This window comes from Zalophus californianus, chromosome 9 (genome assembly GCF_009762305.2).
Source record: "Zalophus californianus isolate mZalCal1 chromosome 9, mZalCal1.pri.v2, whole genome shotgun sequence".
Lineage (NCBI taxonomy): Eukaryota > Metazoa > Chordata > Mammalia > Carnivora > Otariidae > Zalophus > Zalophus californianus.
The window spans coordinates 9,342,230-9,364,991 of NC_045603.1; the positions used below are offsets into that span (position 1 = coordinate 9,342,230).

General features: G+C 47.8%; 1 protein-coding gene across 1 annotated transcript in view; it reads right to left on the bottom strand.

Annotated features, from left to right (window-relative positions):
- The window catches only part of TAB1 (TGF-beta activated kinase 1 (MAP3K7) binding protein 1), a 32,169-nt gene extending 21,290 nt beyond the window's left edge, over positions 1 to 10,879 (bottom strand). The window contains exon 1 of the mRNA XM_027592332.2: positions 10,774 to 10,879. Within this exon, the coding sequence (XP_027448133.1) occupies positions 10,774 to 10,806 (33 nt within the window). The 5' untranslated portion in view covers positions 10,807 to 10,879. The remainder of the gene's footprint in view (positions 1 to 10,773) is intronic.
- Positions 10,880 to 22,762: the final 11,883 nt, after the last annotated feature.

The following is a 22,762-nucleotide window of genomic DNA, read 5'->3' on the forward strand; positions in this document are numbered from 1 at the left end:
ATAAGAAAATCTTGCTGGGATTTTGACTGGAATTGTTTACAGATCAATTTGAGATCTGACATCTTCACTGTGCTGAATCTTGCAATTCATCAACATGGTGTGTCTTTAATCTTACTTACTTTTTTTTTTTTAAAGATTTTATTTATTTATTTGACAGAGAGAGACAGCGAGAGAGGGAACACAAGCAGGGGGAGTGGGAGAGGGAGAAGCAGGCTTCCCGCGGAGCAGGGAGCCCGATGCGGGGCTCAATCCCAGGACCCTGAGATCATGACCTGAGCCGAAGGCAGGTGCTTAACGACTGAGCCACCCAGGTGCCCCTAATGTTACTTACTTCTTTATAAGACTTATTCACAAGATGTCACCACAAGTTCTGAAAAACCACTAATGCCTATTAGTAGCCTTAGAAAACAGAAAATGTGAACGAAACCTAGCCGTGGAAAAGAAACAGCAACAAGAGCTGAAATTCTGCTCAGCTTCTGAGGACACCAGGTATGTAGGGCATGTGTTCCCTCTCTCGCTGTGTCTGTCAAATAAATAAATAGAATCTTAAAAAAAAAGATTTTATTTATTTATTTGAGAGAGAGAGCAAGCGAGAGCGAGAGAGAGCACACATGAGCAGTAGGCAGAGGGAGAGGGAGACAAGCAAGGAGCCCAACGTAGGGTTGGATACCTGGGATCATGACCTGAGCTGAAGGCAGACGCTCAATGGACTGAGCCACCCAGGCGCCCCTCTAGCTGGAATCCTGACCTGTCTCATTTGAAGGCAATATAAATGTCTCTCTTAATATAAATGCGAACTACCTTAATTAAGTCTTTGGAATTCACATATGACATTATGCAATTAGAGTACATTCAATGAATACAAACACGTATTCAATAAACGTTTACTGGGCATTTATAAAAGGCTGGCATTATTCTAGGTGCTGGAGCCACAGTGCAGAAAACGACTGAGGGTCCTTGTTTGAAGCCTCCTTTCTAGTCAAAGAGAAACTTCAAACATGTAATACTATAAATAGAGCTATTTGAGACAGGGATATGTGCCATATAATATATATAGTTATAGGGTAAGGGGACCGAGAGTGATGGTGAGGGCTCTTTTAGATGAAATGGTCAAAAGAGGCAACCTCTGAGCCAGACCCAAATGATTATGGAGCAGTGACCATTTCAGAAAAGTGGGAAAGGAGCCTTCTAGGCAGAGGAAACAGCATGTGCAAAGACCCTGAGGTGGAAAAATAAGTGTGTGAGGTTTAAGGAGGTCCAAGAAGGCCAGCGTGGCCTCTGTAGTGACCAGAGGGGAACGTGGCTTGCTACAGTGTTCATACATGTGCGCCTGGGTGGGAACAGGGTAAGGCCTTCCATGCCATTGAAAAGAGTTCATTGCCAAGGAATTAATTATTTTTCAATGAACTGCTTTGTGCCAATTATCCCTTAGGTCTTAGATCTGACTAATATACCACCATTGTCAGAGACCTTACAAAGGCAACCTAGCAAATAAGTTTCCAAAAGAAGTTCTTTTTTTTTTGAGTAAATATATATCATCTTTTTTTAAAAATTTTATTTATTTGTTCATGAGAGACAGAGAGAGAGAGGCAGAGGGAGAAGCAGGCTCCCCAAGGGGCAGGGAGCCCGATGCGGGACTCGATCCCAGGACCCCGGGATCATGACCCGAGCTGAAGGCAGACGCTGAAGTTCTTTTTTTTTTAGGGTGTGTCTCTTGCCTCCAATTCAAGTGAGATTAAGCATGACATTAAGCACAAAAGCATCTCCCTAGTCAGGTGTGTCCCATGTCTTCCTCCTGAAAAGATGGGTCAAGAGACCAATATTCAGTACCCCAAAGCATCACAGCTGTTTTAAAGCACGGCAGAAGGGGCACCTGGATGGCCCAGTCGGTTAAGCCGTTAAGGGTCCTGGAATCGAGCCCTGCATCAGGCTCCCTGCTCAGTGGAGAGCCTGTTTCTCCCTCTCCCTCTACTGCTCCCCCTGCTTGTGTGCTCTCTCTCTGTCAAATAAATAAATAAATCTTTTAAAATAAAGCACAGCAAAAGATGTTTATACTTTCTAAAGTATAGAAAGTGATTAACTTAATCACTGTCTGTGATTAAAGATGAGATTAAGATGGACTGAACTTGTCCTCGAATAGAAGATGAACCATACAAATGTGTCATCCAGGATGCAAAACCTGTCACTGGTGCTGCGACCATGGTGCTTCCTCTGCCATTCCCTACCTCCCACAAGGGACAGGGACAGGCTTCCGAGGACTCAAATCTTTCCAACAAATTCATACTTTCCAGCAAAAAATAAATGTTACCCAAGCAACTTATGGGCCCACTTGACATTGAGATAGGCTACAAAAAACACTAAGGAAAGAGTCTTTTACAAGGAAGGAAGGAAACAAACTGGAACAAATGACCGAGGAACTGGCCACGTCCGTGTTTCAGGGCACAGGGACAACTCATCTGAAAGCATTTCCCGGTGGGCGCCCATGACATTGCTACCAGGAATGGGCTGATGCTGCCTGGACCGCTGCAGCCACACTCAGCTCGTGTGGGAATAGCAAGCCCTCCCAAATCCGAAAAATTGTATGACAGTGGTCAATCTACTTACAATCATCTTGTTCTTCCATATTTATGACTAGTGCCTGGCCACCTCTACAATGTTAAGTGCTCTTTTTGAAATCTGATTTTCATAATGTTGAGCTAGCAATATTTTGGAAATATGGTTGACTCTTGAACAATGCTAAGGTTGGGGCAGCAACCTCCTGCACAGTCTAAAGTCCACATGCAACTTCTGACTCCTCAAAAACTTAACTATATTGACATAGGCTACTAGTGACTGGAAGCCTTACCAATAACATAAACAATTAATTGACATGTTTTGTATGTCATATGTATTATATAACGAATTCTTACAGTAAAGTTAGCTAGAAAAAAGAAAATATTAAGAAAATCATAAGGAGGGTGCCTGGGTGGCTCGGTTGGTTGGGCAGCTGCCTTCGGCTCAGGTCATGATCCTGAAGTCCCGGGATCTAGTCCCGCATCGGGCTCCCTGCTGGGCGGGGAGTCTGCTTCTCCCTCTGGCCCTCCCCCCTCTCATGTACTCTCTCTATCTCATTCTCTCTCTCAAATAAATAAATAAAATATTAACAAAAAAAAAAAAGAAAATCATAAGGAATGGGGCCCCTGGGTGGCGCAGTCGGTTAAGCATCTGACTCTTGGTTTCGGCTCAGATCATGATCTCAGGGTCCAGGGATCAAGCCCTGTGTTGGGCTCCACGCTCAGTGTGGAGTCTGCTTAAAATTCTCTTTCTGGGGCGCCTGGGTGGCTCAGTCGTTAAGCGTCTGCCTTCAGCTCAGGTCATGATCCCGGGGTCCTGGGATCGAGCCCCGCATCGGGCTCCCCGCTCAGCGGGAAGCCTGCTTCTCCCTCTCCCACTCCCCCTGCTTGTGTTCCCTCTCTCACTGTGTCTCTCTGTCAAATAAATAAATAAAATCTTTAAAAAAAAAAATTCTCTTTCTGCTCTCCCTCTGCTCCTCCCTCCATACACCTGCTCACGTGCTCACTCCCTCTCTCTTGAATAAATAAATCTTAAAAAAAAGAGAAAATTATGAAGAACATACACAATACAGTACTGTATTCATAGAAAAAAATCTGCATATAAGTAAATCTGCACAGTTCAAACCCATGTTGTTCAAGGGTCAACTGTATATTATTTGATTAACTAGCAATTGGTTTTCAGATCAATGGGTATGGACTCCAGTGCTGTTTGTTTAAGGACAGTCTTTGTCCACTGCCAATAATAACACTCAAGAAAACAGTAGTCGATGGATAGTTAACATGCCATTATATATATATGTCTACTTCCGTCGGCACTAATGCCAGCATCTTCGTGGGGAAACACCAGAGGCATTCTCATTAAGATCAGAAACACAGCAAGGATGCCCACCTTCTCCATTACTGAACACTGAACCAGAGATGTCAACCCACACAATTAGATAAGAGAAAAGAAGCTGAGCTTAAGAATTGGAGAAGTACAATTATCTCTATTTGCAGTTGATAGGATGGTAAACCTAAAGAATTAATGTTAAAATTAACTCAAATAAAAGAAATCAGTAGGGTGGTAGGATAGAAAAATCAAGACACAAAAACCAAGAGTCTTTATACACTTAAAGATCGGCATCTAGCCTCCACGTGAAAATCCCCACTTGCTGTCAACTAAAATCACAAAGTCTTTTTCCTCTGAGGTTCTCTCCAGTCAGTCTCCCCCAACCACACTCCCACAGAGGATGTTTTTAAACCTAAATTTACATTAGCTGGATTATATCTTAATGCTTTCATCTCAGCCTTCCAGCCTGTTGACATAATTTTGAATCTTACCCTTTGAAGATTAACAATCTCACTCAGCTGTCTATCTTGTACAGATAAGGCCTTCTATACAGTGTTCCAAACGGTTTCTAAAAAACTGTGACCAGAACAAAAAAGCGTGGGAAGCTAACCTACTTCTGGCAGGAGGAGTCCACACCAACACAGGAGGGAAGTAACACCTCTACCAAAGGTTTGCTCTACTTGAAAGGCCAAATGTATTTTGGGGACCTCAAATAAAGAGGCTACTGACCCCACAGGTACAATCACAGAAACAGGCACACACTTTAAAACATATCAACTATTTGAATACATTAAGCTTGCTGAGCAAAGTCCTACTTATTTCATACTGACACTCTTTAAAGTTCCTAGCCAATTGGACTTGACTTGCTCTTAAAGGAGAAATAAGAAAAAATTACCCAAAATCATATTAAAAAAAGTACCCATGGTGAGACAAGGCCTCCCTCCCCTTTTCTTGTCTTTCCGAGTCCTGTCCACCTCCAAAGGCCCTGCTCAGATCCAACCAGCGCCAGAGGCCCATGTTTCCCAAACCTCAACCAGCCGTTCACTATCTTCAAGGAATTACCCACTTCGTATTTTTTCTTTATACTGCCACATATTCTTTTACTCAAATGACTTCATTTTGAATGTAAACATTTTCAGTATTATAAGTACAAAACCAGTATCACTTGCTGTATCTTGAAGATAATAAAAAATGAAAACAAGATTATTAAATTCTAGCTGAACCTACTGCCTGCATTAGACTCTGAGCCAGAACCCTGTTCTCGCTCTTTAAAAAAAAAAAAAAAAAAAAGGCGGGGTTAGGACACCTGGCTGGCTCAGTCGGTGGAACATGTGACTCTTGATCTCAGGGCTGTGAGTTCAAGCTCCACACTGGGGGTAGAGATTACTTAAAAATAAAATCTTAAAAACAAAAACAGGGAGGAGACTAGCAAGAATCAAGAAAGGTGTTAAGGACATACTAGGACCAAACCAAGTCTTTCTCTCTTGATCTCATCAGAGTTTGAAAGAGAGCTGAAAAGCAAATAACCTGTGTGATATATAACAATGAGTTTTATGCCAGCACACACCAAACCCTCTCACTGTACGTGTCCCACACTCTGGGAAAATAACCACCCAAGGCTGCAGGGCCCCTTCCCTGAGAAATCCATCCTAGTGGTTCATGAGGCAACCTGGTCATTAACCATTTGGTGTTTTGGCAACTTTCATGCTATAGTTTGGTATTGGTTTCTTGGTTTTTGTTTTATTTAAGCAATCTCTACACCCAACATGGGGCTTAAACTCACGACCCTGAGATGAAGAGTCACAAGCTCTTCTGACTGAGCCAGCCAGGGGTCCCTGTTTTGTTGTTGTTGTTTCATAGCCTAGTACTGTTAATTAGCTACTTATTTTGCTGATTCCAAGACGTGTATTCTCAATCTTTTAATATCTGAAGTTGATGCGTTACACGTTAATTAGCAAAGTGTTTTCTTTCTTAGTAGTATATAAAATAATGATGGGTCCTTATAATTAATGGTGTCTTGGATCCAAAGATATATGGACAATTTCTCATATAGTTATGAGTGCTCCTTCAGTGGGAGGCCCTGCCTAGAATGCAGTCCCCACAGCACCTCAGACGTTCAATGACAAGTGGCCAGAGAATTCCAGGAGGTTCTGCCCAGGCGGGAGTGGGACAGTCCTCGGTCTTCCCTGACGTCGGCAATGGCCCCGAAATCACACTGACGCTGCTGTGGCCGGGTGAGCAGCCATCCTGCTGCCGCAGCTCTCTCCCCTCCATTGGGGATTAGCCACACCAACCCTCCCCCGCTGATTCCACCCCACTGCCAAGTCTCTTGCTTCCTTCCTCCACATTTCTGGAACAATTTTCAGAAAGGTCATGTATTTCCTATTCACACAAACCACCCCCTTCCTCACCCCTGCACGCACTGATGCATACTTCCTCCCACACCCACAAATGCCAGGCCTGCCAGCAGGAGCGGCGATGGATGCCTCAGCACCCGCACCCGGAGCCGAGATGGGGGTGCCTTGCGCTCACATAGACTCATCACAGAGCTGCATAAATACACTCCACAGTGAGCCTGCACCTCGTTCTCTGGTGGGTTCCAAGTTATTTCTCAGAAATTGAACACAAAATACAGTAAGAAAGAAGGCTGTTTCAAAATGCCGAATTTTGGGGCACCTGGGTGGCCGAGTCGGTTGAGCGTCTGCCTTCTTCGGCTCGGGTCATGACCCCAGGGCCCTGGGATTGAGCCCCGCGTGGGGCTCCCTGCTCCACGGGAAGCTTTCTTCTCCCTCTCCATCTGCCTCTCTCCCCTGCTCCGCTCTCTCTCTCACTCACTCCTTGAAATAAATAAAATCTTAAAAAAAAAAAAAGCCTAATTTTGACTTGTGTGAAGGAGCTCCCAAAATTCATATTTTGATGTGAAAAGTATTGATAGTGATCCAATTGCAACCTAAGTGAAGGGTGTTACAACCTCTGTATGCACATACCCTTAAGCAACCTCATTCACATATGTGACCGTGTCACAGAGTAACAGTCTATAACAGTCCCCGCAGAGATTCATCTCAAACTCCTGGGCAGCAAAAGTGGACAAAGCATGGTTCCAAGTTCAGGCCACAGCTTGAATATCAAATTATAGTATGAAAAGGCTGAGTGTTTTTGTGGTGAAAGCACCCGAATTCCTTGGAGGGAAAAAGGAAGCTCAGAATGAGAGAATAATGCCCCCAGGAAGATGGCTCAGGGTGGGGGGGGGGGGGCAGCTGTTCTTTCTCTCCGAAAAGCTTAAAATACCCAATGCCTCCTGCCATCTCTGTCTTTCTGAATGACCCCCTTTTCCTTCCCCACTCCTCCGGGACCAGCTCAACTCCTGGCCCCCACCTCTCCCAGCAGGGTTTTCATCAAAGGCTCTCTATGTTTTCATCACAAATATAGTCCTAATACATTCTTAAAGGGGCTACTAATAATTGTGGAGCACTTACTGTGGCTGGAGCAGCTGGGCCACATTCTGAAGGCGGATGAGATGGCTGTAGGTGATGGCCTCATGGATGTTTTTATTTTAATGGGGGCATTTATTACATATATTAGAAAAAATATAGAGCCAGCACCTGTGATCTTGTAGATGTAGTTGCTCAAGGTTTTTGAGTTAAAAAAATTAATTTCAAGTTGATTTTCTTTTTATAATTAAGTACAGAATAGCACAGGCAACACCAAACACTTGATTCTCTCAGTCCCAAATGTGCTCCTCTTCCAGAGATCCTAATCTCAGTAAAGGGCACTGCTGTTGTTCCAACTGAAAACCTTGCAGTCCTTCTTGACTCTTCTTCCTCAGTCATGCACCCCACATCTGATCCACCAGCAAATCCTATCAGCTCTTCCTCCAAAATACAGCCCTTCCTAAAAACCACTGAGTTTCACAGCACACTTAGAATAGAATCCAAAGTCCACACCAGGGTCCACAAAGGTCCCTTGGACCTTGGCCACCCCCACTCCCCCCAAGGCACTCTACTCCAGCCATGCTGGCCTCCTTGGTGCTCCCCAAACACAAAAGCCTTTGCATCCCTATTCCCTCAAGCAGAATACTCCCTCCCAAATCCCCTCCTTCATCCCATCAAATGTGGAGAGGTCGTCCCCTACCACTCTAAAACGGCCCCTCCACCATCCTATGAATCCAGACTATTCTTCCTCACAGCACCAACTGATGCTACAGATATTATATTGCTTACAATCTGTATTTACTCATTGTGACTGTCTCCCTTATTAGAACAGAGGCTTCATGAGGAAAGTGTCCCCTGTACCTACACAGTATTGGCCACATGGCAAGTGCTCAGTGACACGTGAATGCTCTGAACTTCATGGCCGGACTGGGACCATGCTGGGCTCAGGACAGTAATGTGTTAGTTCATTTAATCCTAACAGCACTCCTGGGATTCCTTTCTTTTGGGAACCAAGGTTCAGGGACGTTAGTTAAGTGACTTGCCCAAGTCCACATAGGACTTGTACTTTTTGTTAGGCTGCGAAGGGCCCAAGTTCCCTTGAACACATCAAGCTACCTTTAAAAGCTCTTCTTTTCTTCAAAAGACCTTTTAAGGTACCATGCTGGCTAGGGACCAAAGGTGAAACTCCCCAGTGCTCTGCCATCTGGCCCCAGCACACCCTCCCAGCACCACGTTGTCAGCAAATCCCCGGCCCTTCTGCAAGCCTCCACTGTCCCAGTCAAATGAGGCCACCCACAGCCGCTCAACACTGACGACAGAGTGCCTTACACACTGTTAGCGGTCAATGGCTCCTTCCCCCATGCTGCAAACGCAGTGAGGGTGCGCACCCATCCTCTTTATCTTTGTATCCCCAGGCCCCGCAACCGCAGACCAGGGACCCTCATGGCCATCTGCTCAATGCTGCTACTTGAGCTGCTCTTACCAGACTCAGGACAGTGGAGAGCAGGTCAGTGAGCCACACACGCTGCCTGGACACTCAGACACCCTGTGGGCAGAGACGTCTGGTCATCCTTAGGGTGGGAGGGGCCTTGCGTGGACTTCACTGCCATCCCCTTGCCTTTCGTCACGATGCTATGCGCTTAAAGCTAATCGTCCTGTCTTGAAAGGATTCCACTTCCACCCAGGAACACATTCTGGAGCTAGCAAAGCTTCTGCTTAACCCGAGTCCCCTGGGCTCCATCACATCCAGAAGAGACGGACGCTGGAAGCCACTCCCCTCAGCAAGCCGAGTCGGCGGCCCACAGCAGTCACCACTTCCAGCATTCACTACAGTCCAGCCTGTTATTTCTGGAATTTTTACAACTAGTAAATTTATACAGGGGCCCTGCCCTTTGGAAGCTTACAAAGCAAAGGGCCGGCCCTACCTATCTTGATGACAAGGCTGACCCACAGAGCACTAGTAAAATAAAACGGCAGCCAGAGGTGTGGAGTTGGGGGCGCCTGAGTGGCTCAGTTGGTTAAGCGACTGCCTTCGGCTCAGGTCATGATCCTGGAGTCCCGGGATGGAGTCCCGGGATCGAGTCCCGCGTGGGGCTCCCTGCTCAGCGGGGAGTCTGCTTCTTCCTCTGACCCTCTCCCCTCTCATGCTCTCTATCTCATTCTCTCTCTCAAATAAATAAATAAAATCTTTAAAAACAAACAAACAAAAAAACAAAGGTGTGGAGGGGAAGAGAGCAATCCCCACTGGGGAAACCTGGGAATTGCTATGGTGGAAGAGCAATTTCAAAAGAAAGTCTACACAAAGCTTGTCATTAGTATACAGCACTGACAGTCATCCCTGCCTCCAATTCTGATGCTTTAAGGCCCTCGAGAACAGGAGGGCCAGTGTCTGCTGTATCTTTAAGGCCAAGGCCAAGCCCTGGACATGTCTACAAATGCTTTTTTACAAATATTTATTGAGTGCCTGGCCCCTCGTGGTGGTAAGTGCCGGTGATACTGTTCATTGTAGATCACAAGTACAGGAGGCAGACAAGTGCACAGGCAAGCACAACAGACTGCCCCACCTGGGGAGGACCCAGAGGCCCCACACCCTACACTGGCCGGTCAGAACAGGTTCATGGCGTCAAGAGGGGTGTGCATCCATGTGCACGTGTGTCAGGAGGATGCAGGGGCTGTAAGACACCAGCGACAAGCCCATGAGGGTCCAGACGAGGGGGTAAGAGTGAGTCTCAGGACAATCCTCCTACTGCCTGCTCTCACCTTAGAGTCAAGGAAACTGAGGCACAGTGCGTTAGAGCCAGGACCAGAACCCGGGCTGCCCCTCCGGTCACATCTTCCGTAGTGCCAAGAGGTTAACAAGGTTTCTGGGATCAGACTGCCTGGTTTTAATCCTGACTCTGCCACTTACTAGCTCTGTGGCCTTGGGCAAATGACCACCCCTCTGTGCCTCAGTTTCTCACCCGTCCAACAGGAGTAATTGTAGAACCCACCTCCCGGGGCTGTTATATAAATTAAGCTTACAAGGTAAAGCCATTGGCAGAAAACCCGGGAGATAAGCGGTACACAAGCGGCTGCCGCGGCTATCACTGTTATTATCCCACGGCCGCTCGCTGCCCGCGGTGGCCTCACCACCCCGGCGATCTCCGCCGCAGCGCGCCACGTTCCCTTCCGGCTCCAGGCCGCTCCCCACTCTCGACGCGCCCTTGACGCTCGGGGTCGCTGGACCACGAATCCCAGCCCCCGACGACCGGGCGGCAGCGCGCACGCGCGGACCTCGCGCGGTCGCACGCGCCCCCGGCCTCGGGAGTGAGGGGGGCCGGCCCGGGAGAGGGGAGGGCGGCGGCCACACCTCGCCAGGGAGAAGGAGGCGGCCCAACGGCGGAGAGGGAGCCGCGCCTGCACCCGACAGGCCCCCCTTGGGCTCCCAACCCCCAGCCCGGAGAGCGGGTCGGTTCCTCACACTCTGCAGCAGGCTCCTCCTCTGCGCCGCCATCTTGGAGGGACCCCCCGCAGGTGCGCCCGCCTCCCAGCAGAGCAGGCGAGAAGGGCGGCTAGAGCGGTCTGAAGCCGGCCGGGAAGTTCAGGCGCCAGGGAGCGCGCCCACAGCGCCACCCCATGGCCAAAGTGGGATGGGGCCGTAGAGGAGTGTTGGCGCAGGCGCTGTCTTCCGCTGTTTTCTCTTTAGGGAGGAAAAGGGAGGGCTTTCCTAAATGATGGCCTCTCGCCCATTTTATTTGCGCGTTTTCTCCGGGATGCTTTTCAGGTGGGGCTCCTAAGACACCGGATTTGCGTTCTTTATGGACGCTTTGGGCGTGGGGTCCGGTGAATTATTCATTCACTCGATAAATATTCATTGGGTGGCCATGCCTGGCCCTATGGGGTGAAGCAGCAAGCAAGACACCCTCAGAAAGCTAATGTTTTAATTGGGGAGGACATCATTTACATACATAAGTCATTTCGAGATGGGCTAAATGCTAGGAAGAGAAGTTTATGGATGTGGCATGGGAGTGGAGGGCGGGCCAGGCCTAGGGGACAGCTAGTGCTCAGGCACGAGAAAAGGGAGCGTGTGAGTGTGGGTTCAAGAAGCATGCGTGTCACAGAAGGCCTCTATGGCTGGAACAGAGGTGGAGGGGAAGTGAGATAAAGGGCTGTGGGGTGAGTTCTGACCTTGCCTGCTCCAGGCTGGAGTTGAGCTATTCATGTGGTGGACAAAGGAAAGTTGTTGACTTCTGAGCAAGCCAGCGACATGATCCCCTTGGTAAAAGATGTCTTCGACTTCTATGTCCAAAACATGTTTAGGAGTATTGGAGTGAAGATCAATTAAGGGACTGTTGTGTTGTTAGCTCAAGGCAAGAGATGATAGTAGTTTGAGTCGGCTGCCACTGCCAAGTCAATGGATTTTATTTAGGAGATGAAATTGTCAGAGCTTGATTCATGGATTGGTTGGCATTGATGATGGAAAGAGATTTGTCAAAGATTCTCCTAGATTTCTTGAAAGAACAGCTGGAAAATCTTAGGGGGAGGGAGAAGGGAATGAATGACCTTGAGTTCAGCTTGGATATGTTGAGTTTAGGTGCTTTTAACACATGCAAGAAAAAGGTCAGTCCTGAGATGGAGAGGGCGAGAGAAGAACACAGTGAAGGAGCAGGAGGGGCTGGAGAGGCCGGGGAGCAGAGGCACATAGAACCCAGGGTGAGGGGCGCCTGGGTGGCTCAGTCGTTAAGCGTCTGCCTTCGGCTCAGGTCATGATCCCACGTCCTGGGATCGAGTCCCACGTCGGGCTCTCTGGTCGGCAGGAAGCCTGCTTCTTCCTTTCCCACTCCCCCGGCTTGTGTTCCTGCTCTCGCTGTGTCTTTCTCTGTCAAATAAATAAATAAATAAAATCTTAAAAAAAAAAACAAAAAGCACCCAGGGTGAGGAAGGCAATGGCAACAGTTTCAGCTCTAGGTAGATTACTGAACAAAGTCCACTAGGTTTAGCTATCCAGAGGCCCTTGGCCCAGGCAATTCAGGTAGGAAGGTAGCACAGAAACCCAGATGCAGTGAGTTGAGGAACGGTTGGGATATGGGGACATGGAGACCTTGAGAATCGGCAGTTATTCCTGGCTGGTGGGCTGTGAAGAGAAAGAGAGAGGGAAGGGAACTTGAGATTAGGTGTGTTTTCTTTTAGGTTGGGAGAAACTTGAGCCTGTTTAAATGCTGAAGAAAAGACTTACCAGAGAAGAGCTGACCATTTGGAAGAGGGAAGGGGAGGCCATCTAGGTCTGGGATGGTGACTCACCATCTTGTCTTACCAGCATAGCTCCACGTGGCCCAGGACGACTGCTTGAACTCCGGCTATTTTGTCTGGGTTCAGCCAGCAGGAAGGAAAGAGGGAAGGAAGGGAAGAAGATGGCACTTCTCTTCCTCTTTTTTTTTTTTTTTTAATTAAACATTTACTTGCAAGCAATCTTTCCTTTTAAGGAGACTTCCAGAAGTTCCACCTGATGTTTCTCCTTACATCTCATTGGCTATAAACTAGCCCCATGGCCGCATCTAGCTATAGGGAGGTAAGGACATGCAGGCTTTGGACTAAGCTCCAATGTGCCCAGCTATAGTTTCCGTCACTAAAGAAGGATTGAGACTTGGATACTAGGAGGTTATGAAGAGTCAGTGCCACAAAGGGGACTGGGAGGAGCCAGACAGTTTTTTGAGGAAGAAGAGTCTGGAAGGATTCAAGATTTGGAGCCCAACCCACTCCATTCTAATCCCAACCCCATATACTTTCACCTCTGTGACCTTGAATAAGCCACCTGAGCCTCAGTGTCCTCTGTAAAATGGGGGTGACAATCTACTTGGCAGACTGCAAGGATTAAATGAGATGCTGTGGAAAGACCTGCCCTGTAGTAAGTGCTGATGTTTGTTACATTCAAATTACAATTTCATTTTTTTTTAAGGATTTTATTTATTTATTTGACAGAGACACCGGTGAGAGAGGGAACACAAGCAGGGGGAGCAGGAGAGGGAGAAGCAGGCTTCCCATGGAGTAGGGAGCCCGATGCGGGGCTCGATCCCAGGACCCAGGGATCATGACCTGAGCCAAAGGCAGACACTTTAACGACTGAGCCACCCAGGCGCCCCACAGTTTCATTTTTTTTTTAAGATAATAAACGCACCCTGAGTGCCTCCTGTATGCCAGACACTTGCCAGATGCTTATTCATCATAGTTATTTCTCACTCCAACCTGGTATTACAATCATCCTTAATTTTATAAAACAGGAAACTCCAGTTCAGCGAGTCACCCAACAGGTAGATGTTGGGATTGGAATCCAGGTCCAGTGACTGTGATGCTGTGATATGATGAGAAATATACATCTGGTCTTCATCTCTGGTCCTTGGCTTCCAAATCCTTGAATGATAGGGGTTCCACCAGCATCCTTTGTTACAATATTTGGTCATCCTCATAGCTTCTGGAAGGGCTTTGGAACTTTAGTTATGGAAGCGATAGGGGCATCTTTTGTTATTCACCGAAAGCCCCTTCAGCCATCCTGGAGTTTATGAGATGACTGGTGGCTGGAAGGCCCTAGGTAACTTCAGGTGGGACGGGTTGCCAGAGGATCCAGTCATGGGATTAGAGGGTTAGAACTTTCATCCACTCCCGCCCCCACTTCCTTGGGGGGGCGGGTGTCAGATTGAGTCAATCACCAATCGCCAGTGATTTAATCAATCATGCCTGTGTAACTGAACCTCCGCAAAACCCTGAACAAAGGGGTTTGGAGAGCTTCTGGGGTGCTGAATGCATCCACAGGTGGTGGATGGTGGCACACCCCAAACTCCATGGGTCCAGAAGCTCTGGCACTCTGTGGACCCTTCCAGATCTCCCCCTATGTACCTATTCATCTGGCAGTTCATTTGTATCTTTTATAATAGCCTTTTTAATAAATCAGCAAAGTAACTCTTTCCCTGAGTTCTGTGAGCTGTTTATACAAAAAAATCATGGACCCTGAGGAGGGAGTCATGAGGATTCCTGATTTGTAGTCAAATCAGACAGAAGTGGGGGTGGCCTGGGGACCCACCACATACGACAGGCTTCTGAAATAGGGACCAGTCTCATGGGACTCAGCCCTTAACCTGGGGGTCTGGTGCTACCTCCGGGTGCTAACTGTTAGAATGGAGTGAATTACAGGGCACCCGGTTGCTATCCACGGAGAATGGAAGAGTTGCTCGCCATGCACACACGTTTGTGGTCACAAGTCTTCCGCTCTTGTAGATAAAAACACCCTGGTGATAGATTCCAAGGCCTTTGCTGGCAGCCCTGCAAGGTCAGCAGACCCTCTAACACCCTTCACTGCCTAGCCTGGGCTAACTGCTTGAAGGCTCCCAGACAACCCCGTGGTTCCCCTCCCCCATCTTTGCAGCTCCTTTCCCACTTGACTACCTGGTGAACTTGACTGCTCTTCATGATTCCTATCAAATCAAAGTCCTTCCCGGAAACTGTTTTTTTTGTGTGTGTGTGAGTTTTTTGTTTTTTTTTTTTTATTCACACCCCAAGAATTGCTGCCTCAGTCAGTTTAAAATCACACTTATTGGGGCACCTGGGTGGCTCAGTCGTTAAGCGTCTGCCTTCGGCCCAGATCATGATCCCGGGGTCCTGGGATCCGGCCCCGCATCGGGCTCCCTGCTCAGCAGGAGGCCTGCTTCTCCCTCTCCCACTCCCCCTGCTTGTGTTCCCTCTCTCGTTGTGTCTCTCTCTGTCAAATAAATAAAATCTTAATATAAATAAATAAAGTCATATTTGTTGTTTGCAGAGGCCTTCCTGACGGCAGGAACTGTGGCAGTTCAGCTCTTGGTCTCCTCACAGGCTCCAGAGAAACAGCTCAGCAAATGTGTGTGGCACCTAGTCGGTTGAAGAGGCAGAGCTGAATAGATACATTGGTAGACGAGGCAGCTGGGGGACAGGCCATCTGTCCCCAGGTCCCCAAGTGACTAGAGGGGAGCTGGGACTATGACTTGGGGCTTCCGCTCCCCACCCCAACTCCTCTTTCCACACCTGACCATCTAAATAATCCGCTGTGGTGGGTCCTCCTTCCAAAATTCCTCTGGTCTGGTTTTCCAGGTGACGTAGTTCTGGAATGTTGGTGTGTTGGAGGGGTCTGGAGTCGATGGCCAAGAAAGAATTCTTGAGACGTCTTTGGTGCAAAAAAGGTGGTTTTATGAAAGCATGGGGACAGGCCCCGGGGGGCAGAAAAAGCCACACTGGGGTCGTGAGGAGTGGCCCATTATAGACTTTCAAGTTGGGAGGAGGTTAGGGATAGTGTAAATCTCTAAGGGATTTGGAGGCAAGGTTTCCAGGACCTTGAGGGGCTAGCTGTTGTTTAAAACAGGTCATTTACTGGGGCGCCTGGGTGGCTCAGCCGTTAAGCGTCTGCCTTCGGCTCAGCTCCCTGCTCGGCAGGAAGCCTGCTTCTCCCTCTCCCACTCCCCCTACTTGTGTTTTCCCTTTCTCGCTGTGTCTCTCTCTGTCAAATAAATAAAAAGTCTTAAAAAAAAAAAAAAGGTCATTTACTACTGTCTAGTAAAACCTTACTCAGAGACCCTTCAGATGTATATCAGGGAACCATATGCTTGGAGGATGATTGCTAACGTCTATCTTGGGGGTGGGGGGGGGTGGTAGAGAGAAAGGAAGTTTCCAAAGGGATTTTTACAGGATCCTGGAGGTTGGGCTAATGTCGAGCTAAGGTGGCCTTTTGCCTCCAGCAAAGTATTCACAGGGAGGTAGCTAAGGAAGGTCACCCTGTCTGTCCCAAGTACTTGTCAATGGGCTGCAAAGGAAATTTAATTTTTTCTATATTCCTTTGGCCTTTGTTCTCCACATCAGTGAGACAGGGAAATCTGCTATGGACAGTTCCCCTTCTCCTCTGGGGACAGCGTTGCCGGGGCACCAGGTTGTGACGTGGATCCTGTTTTCTCCAGGACAGCCCTGTGGTTCACACTGGGGCTTGCAGTCAATCCAACAAGCCAGAGAAGCAAAGATTCCACAGCTACTGACCTTGATAACCACTTAAACAGCCAGAGAGAGCTCCAGGCCCGCTCACCAGAGCCCAGATGGAAGGGCTGACCCGCGGGGACCAGGGTCCCAATGCGCTGTGCAGTGTACGCATGGCCCAGAACATCAGATCATTCTGTGCCCCTGCACCATGACCCTTCCAAACCCCAGACCTCGGAGGAAAACCCAGCCGCACAGCACGGAAGCAGAAGCCGAGAGGGCTGGGCACGGGAGGTCGCAGAGGCCCCGTGTCACAGGGTCTGCGGCAAGGCTTTCTCTTTTTGCACTCCAGCTGGCTCCATCGGTCCCTCGTGTGGCTTCTCAGTGGCTGCCGGGACCCTGGTTTGCAGATTGCAGCTTGGAAAGATGACGCTAAGGACACCGAAGAATGTTTTGAAGGGTGTCCCACCATCTGCACACCCACCTTCCTTTTCACCGTCTCCGTTCTGGCTGGGACCCCAGGCCGGTGAACGCTGGCTGCCAAAGGAGAGCGCAGAGACCACCTGGCACCCAGCTCTTTGCCTTTCTGGATTTTTCCTGGCGCAAGTGTTTTGCCACGTGGCTGCGTGGTCTTCATATTGATCATCTTAATGGAGGTGTCATAGTCCTTTGACTGGATACACTCTTGTTTCCAAATGTTCGCCAATAAGCTTGTTTCCACTAGGGGGCTGTTACAAATAGCTCTGCAACAAACAGTCATTTATGGGTTTAAAAACTATTTATTGAATTTCTTAGAGAAGCACAATGAACTATATAAGGGGGAGGGGAATGATTTGCTTTATTTTAGCAAATAGAAAAAAGAAAACGGGAGAGCTGGGGCCAATGGGACAAAATCAGTGTAACCTGGGCTGATGGGCTTACAGGGTCTCTTGGTGCTGCTGTCTCCTTTTTCTGTATATGTTTGAGGTCTTTCATAATAAAAAATTGAAAAATGCAAACATGGTCCCTGTCCTCAGCTCACAGTCGGACGAAACAGACGAGAAACCAGGATCTAGCAGAGCAGTGTGACAAGTGCCAGGATGGGACTAGGGGACCCAGACGAGGGCCACTTACCTCAGACTTATGAAATCAGGGAGGGCTTCCTGGAGGAAGTGACCCCTGATGCCTGAAAGATGTGGAGGAGGTGGTCACGTGACACTGAAGGGAAGGGTGTTCCAGGCAGAGATCCTGTCAGGAGCAAAGAGCCGGTAGAGAAAGAAGGTGGCCCAGATAAAGCCTGGTGCGATGGTCCATCTGGCCCGAGTGTCGGTGAGGTTGAGCCAAAACTGGGGCAGGGGGCAGGGGCCGGCCCAGCGGCGGGGCGTGAACCTCAGTAGGAGTCTGGGTGGCTTCCAGGTGCCGGGCAGCTGGGGGAGGTTGCAGTCACATTGGGATTAGAGGGACTCCCGTGACTCCTGGATGAAGGACAGATTGTGCGTGGTGGAAAGAGACCAGAGCATCCTCATGCTTGCAGCTTTTTGCTTCTCCTGGATCACTTCCCTGAGATCATTTCCGGAATGCTCACCCCCCACCCCTACATTGTACCCTTGATTTCTTGGCTGTTTTTGGCTTACCTCTTCCAAGAGGCCGTGACCTCTTTGAAAGCAGAGGTTAGGTCTTACTCATCCCTGCAACCCCAGCCATTAGGGCACCCAGCAGGCACTGAGTAAATGCCTGTGAATGAGTGAACTTCCATTGAGCAATTACCAAGTGCCAGGCACTACTCTCAGCACTTACACATATTCCTTTGTGTGCGGGGCCTTCATGACCACGCTCCTGGGATGTGTTACTGTTAGCCCCGGTTAGTTCGGGTCCTCTGAGAAGCAGACAGCAAGACAGGATTTGAGGGGAAAAGGAAGGGGAGCCGGGGAAGGCAGGTCTGACTCTTGGGGGAGGGTTGGGTAAGAAGATTCTCAGACAGCAGATGGTATGGTCCCAGGAAAGTGTCAGCTGGGCAGCTGGAAAGTGGTCCAGCTGAAGTCACTGGTTAAAGGGAGCGCTGTGCCCCGTGGGAACTGGCCTGCGTAGCTCCCCCTTACCGGTTCCACTAGGCCCCCGCTGCCTACCTGAGGCTTCAGGAGCCCAAAGGAGGGGGAGTTTGCTGGAAGATGGTCAAGAGCTGACAAAGAAGACAAAAGGGGTCTTTCCTGAGCACCCAGAGGGCTACGGAAAAAAAGATCAGTGTCTGAATCCCCACTGGAGCATTGCTGTAGCTGTATGTCTGCCCGTTCAGCCATTCAGTCAACAGATACTTGTTACCTCCTACCTACTGTGGGCCTGACCATTATAGATGGTAGTATATGCAGTGTGATTGAGTGCACAAACTCTGGACACAGAGGGACCTGGTTCAGGTTCCAGCTCAGCCACTTACTGTGTGGCCTTAGATGAGTTGCTTAACCTCTCTGAGCTTCCTTTGCTTCCTCGGTTAAATGTAAGTAATTTTACCATCACTCTCACGGGATTTTTTTTTTTTTTTTTTAAGATTTTATTTATTTATTTGAGAGAAAGAGAGCACACGAGTGGTGGGGAGGGGCAGAGGGAGAGGGAGAAGCAGACTCCCCACCGAGCAGGGGGCCTGACTGGGGGCTCGATCCCAGCCCCCCCAGGAACATGATCCAAGCCGATGGCAGACACTTACCTCACCGCTGCAGGATTGTCAGGAAGATAGAATTGCTATAAGTAAAGGGTTTAGCATACACCCAGCGCGCAGTCAGTGCTCCTTGACCTTATTGCTGCTATAGAAGTCTGAGAGGAGAGTGAGGTGGAGTCCGGGCCCTTAAGAAGCATTTGTACACTTACGGAAGACAAATGTGAATCAGTGATTACTGAACACATCATAGGTTCAGCACAGAAGGACTGACACACTGGATGAGGTGGGGAGCGGGTGGGGAGGAAAGAGGATAGAGAGGCAGAAATCCAAGAAGGCTTCTTAGAGGGGCGCCTGGGTGGCTCAGTTGGTTGAGCGACTGCCTTCGGCTCAGGTCATGATCCTGGAGTCCCGGGATCGAGTCCCGCATCGGGCTCCCTGCTCAGCGGGGAGTCTGCTTCTCCCTCTGGCCCTCCCCCCTCTTGTGCTCTCTTGTTCATTCTCTCTCAAACAAATAAACAAATAAATAAATTTAAAAAAAGAAGGCTTCTTGGAGGAGGCAACAACATTGGGCAATTTATCTAACTTCTCTAAGCATCTGATCAGTTGTTTATTTTCTTTAATAAGTAACTCTTAGGCAAAACTATAGTGACCAAAAGTCGATCAGTGGTTCCTAGAGGTGGGAAGAGGTAAAAGGCCCAAGGAAATTATTCTTACTTCTCCTTCTTCTTCTGCTTCTGCTTCTGCTTCTGCTTCTGCTTCTGCTTCTTCTTCATTTTATTTATTTTTTTGGTTTTGGGAGTGTTCTATGACTTGGTGACAGCAGTGGTTACAAAACTGTATATTTTTGTCAAAACTTACCAAATTGTACACCTAAAAGTGGTGAGTTTTATTGTGTGTAAATTATACTTCAAGAAGACTGATTAAGAAAATTAAAAAGAGCTTTTAATGTGGTTTATATCTTATAAAAATAATACAAATTTAGGGGCGCCTGGCTTGCTCAGTTGGTTCAGCCTCTGCCTTTGGATCAGTTCATGATCCCAGGGCCCTGGGATCGAGCCCTGCATGGGGTCCTGGGTTGGGTCCTGGGATCCAGCCCCCACGTTGGGGGCCCCCTGCTCAGTGGGGAGCCTGCTTTTCCCTCTGCCCCTCCCCCTACTTGTGCACTCTCGCTCTCTCTCTCAAATAGATTCCTTAAAAAATAAGAATAATCATATTTAATGTGGAAAATGAAAAAACAAGAGCAGAGAAAAAATATTAAATCGCCATATCCCAAGACCACTTAGATACAACTACTATTAACAATTTAGTGGGATGCCTGGGTGCCTCAGTCAGTTAAGCGTCTGCCTTCAGCTCAGGTCATGATGCCAGGGTCCCGGGATCGAGCCCTGCATTGGGCTCCCTGCTCAGCGGGGAGGCTGCTTCTCCCTCTGCCTCTGCAGCTCCCCCTGCTTGTGTTCACTCTCTCTTTGACAAATAAATAAAATCTTAAAAAAAAAAAACTAGGTAAATATCCTCTGAGACTTTCATATATATATATTAACATGTATATTTCATGCTTTCCTTTTACAAAAATTAGATATCACTGTACATATTATTTTATAACCTGCTTTTTCCACTGAATAGTATACTTTGAATGTTTTATTTTATTATTCTTCTACAATAAAGTTTTTATTTCCCTCATGATATCCTGTTGTAAAGATACAACCAAGTTTAATTAACCAGTTCCCCTTGTGTGATGCCTCTGTCTGTTCTTTCCCATTTCTCAGGAGTATACTCAAGGTTGCGTCGTGCGCCTGAGACCAGAATTTCTTAACCTTCTGTTTTAAGAATGCCTCTGACCACCTGGAATAGCCCCCTCTCAAAATAATATTTAAAAATGCAGAGAGAGGCACCTGGGTGGCTCAGTTGGTTAAGTGTCTGCCTTTGGCTCGGGTCACGACCTCAGGGTCCTAGGATGGAGCCCTGGGTAGGGTTCCCTGCTCAGCAGGGAGTCTGCTTCTCCCTCTCCCTCTGCCCCTGCCCCCCCCAACTCATGCTCTCTCCCTCTCAAATAAATAATCTTTTTAAAAAATGCATAGAATAATATACCAATGTTTACAAAGGAAACCAATGGTATGGAAACATATTTATCAAAACATATTTTTTAATTTGTGCTACAGTGATCCAAAGGTGTGAAGCATGTGGAGCAGAACCACCCCAGCAGAGCTGGACACCCACAGTGAGACGCAGAACAGTCCCAGTCCCACCACACTGCAATCAGCTAAACCCCAGAATACTGACAGATGTGTGGTCATTGTTTTAACCTACTGAGTTTTGAAATCATGCCTTACACAGCAAGGCTATCTGATACAATGGGGTCAAGTAACCTTCCTGCAGAAAGCATCACCTAAGCTTATAGTTAAACCTGGAGCAGAAATGGCAAATAAGCATATGAAAAGACGCTCCGCATCCTGTGTCATTATGCAATGGCAAATTGAACAACAATGAGATACTACTATGCACTTACTAGAAGAGCTAAAATCCAAAACACTGACAACACCAAATACTCATGAGGATGTTGAGCAACAGGAATTTTCCTTCATTGCTGCTGGGAATGCAAAATAGTACAGACACTGGAAGTTTGGTGGCTTCTTACAAAGCTAAACACAGTCTTACCGGATGGCCCAGCAGTTGCTCACCTTAGTATTTATCCAAATGAGTTGAAAATGACATCCACACAAAAACCTGCACACAGGTATTTATGGAAGCTTTATTTATAATTGCCCAAACTGAAGCAACCAAGATGTCCTCCGACAGGTAAGTGGATAGACAACTCTGGTACATGCCCACAATGGAATATTATCATAGATACAAAGAAATGAGCTATCAAGCCATGAAAAGACAGGGAGGAAATGTACATGCATTAGTGCTAAGTAGAGAAGTCAGGAGACAAGGCTACATACTGTATGATTCCAACTATACGACATTCTGGAAAGGCAAAACTAGAGAGAGTAAAACAAATCAGTGGTTTCAGGGGTTCAGGAAGACAAAGGGAGGGATGAACAGGTGAAGGGGAGGGGATGTGTAGGGCAGAGTACATTCTCTGTATGATACTGGAATGGTGGATGTACCACATTGTGCCTTTGTCAAAACCCATACAATGTGCAACATAAAGAGCGAACCCTGATGTTAACTGATGTGGGGAAAAAAGGCAAAAGAAAAATTAAGTTTTCTGACTCCCTACAGCCCACTGACAAGCCCTTGAAACAGGCAGAGTGACCTTCCTCTAGGAACTCAGCTGCCCCAACGTTAATACTTTGCTAAGGGCAAAAGGCAATCTTAGCCCGTCCCCCAGGATCCTGTAAGCCTACCTTAACATATAAAAATTCCTTTGGAAACTTCCTTTATCTCTAAACCCCCCAAGATACATGTTGGCAATCGTCTTGCAAGCATATGGCCTACCGATATTCATCTGAAGGGTCTCATGACTAAAGTTTTATTAGACGGTAATAAATCACCTTTCCCTAACAATAACTAGCTCCCTCAAGGTCCTGGAAACCTTGCTTACAAATTCCTTGGAGAGGGGCGCCTGGGTGGCTCAGTTGGTTAAGCGACTGCCTTCGGCTCGGGTCATGATCCTGGAGTCCCGGGATCGAGTCCCACATCGGGCTCCCTGCTCAGCAGGAAGTCTGCTTCTCCCTCTGACCCTTTCCCCTCTCATGCTCTCTCTCTATCTCATTCTCTCTCTCAAATAAATAAATAAAATCTTTAAAAAAAAAAAAAACAAATTCCTTGGAGACTTCGCTATCCCTAGCCTCCTCCCAACTTGAAAGCAAATAATTGGCTACTCCTCAGGACCCTGGTGCAGCTCTTTCTA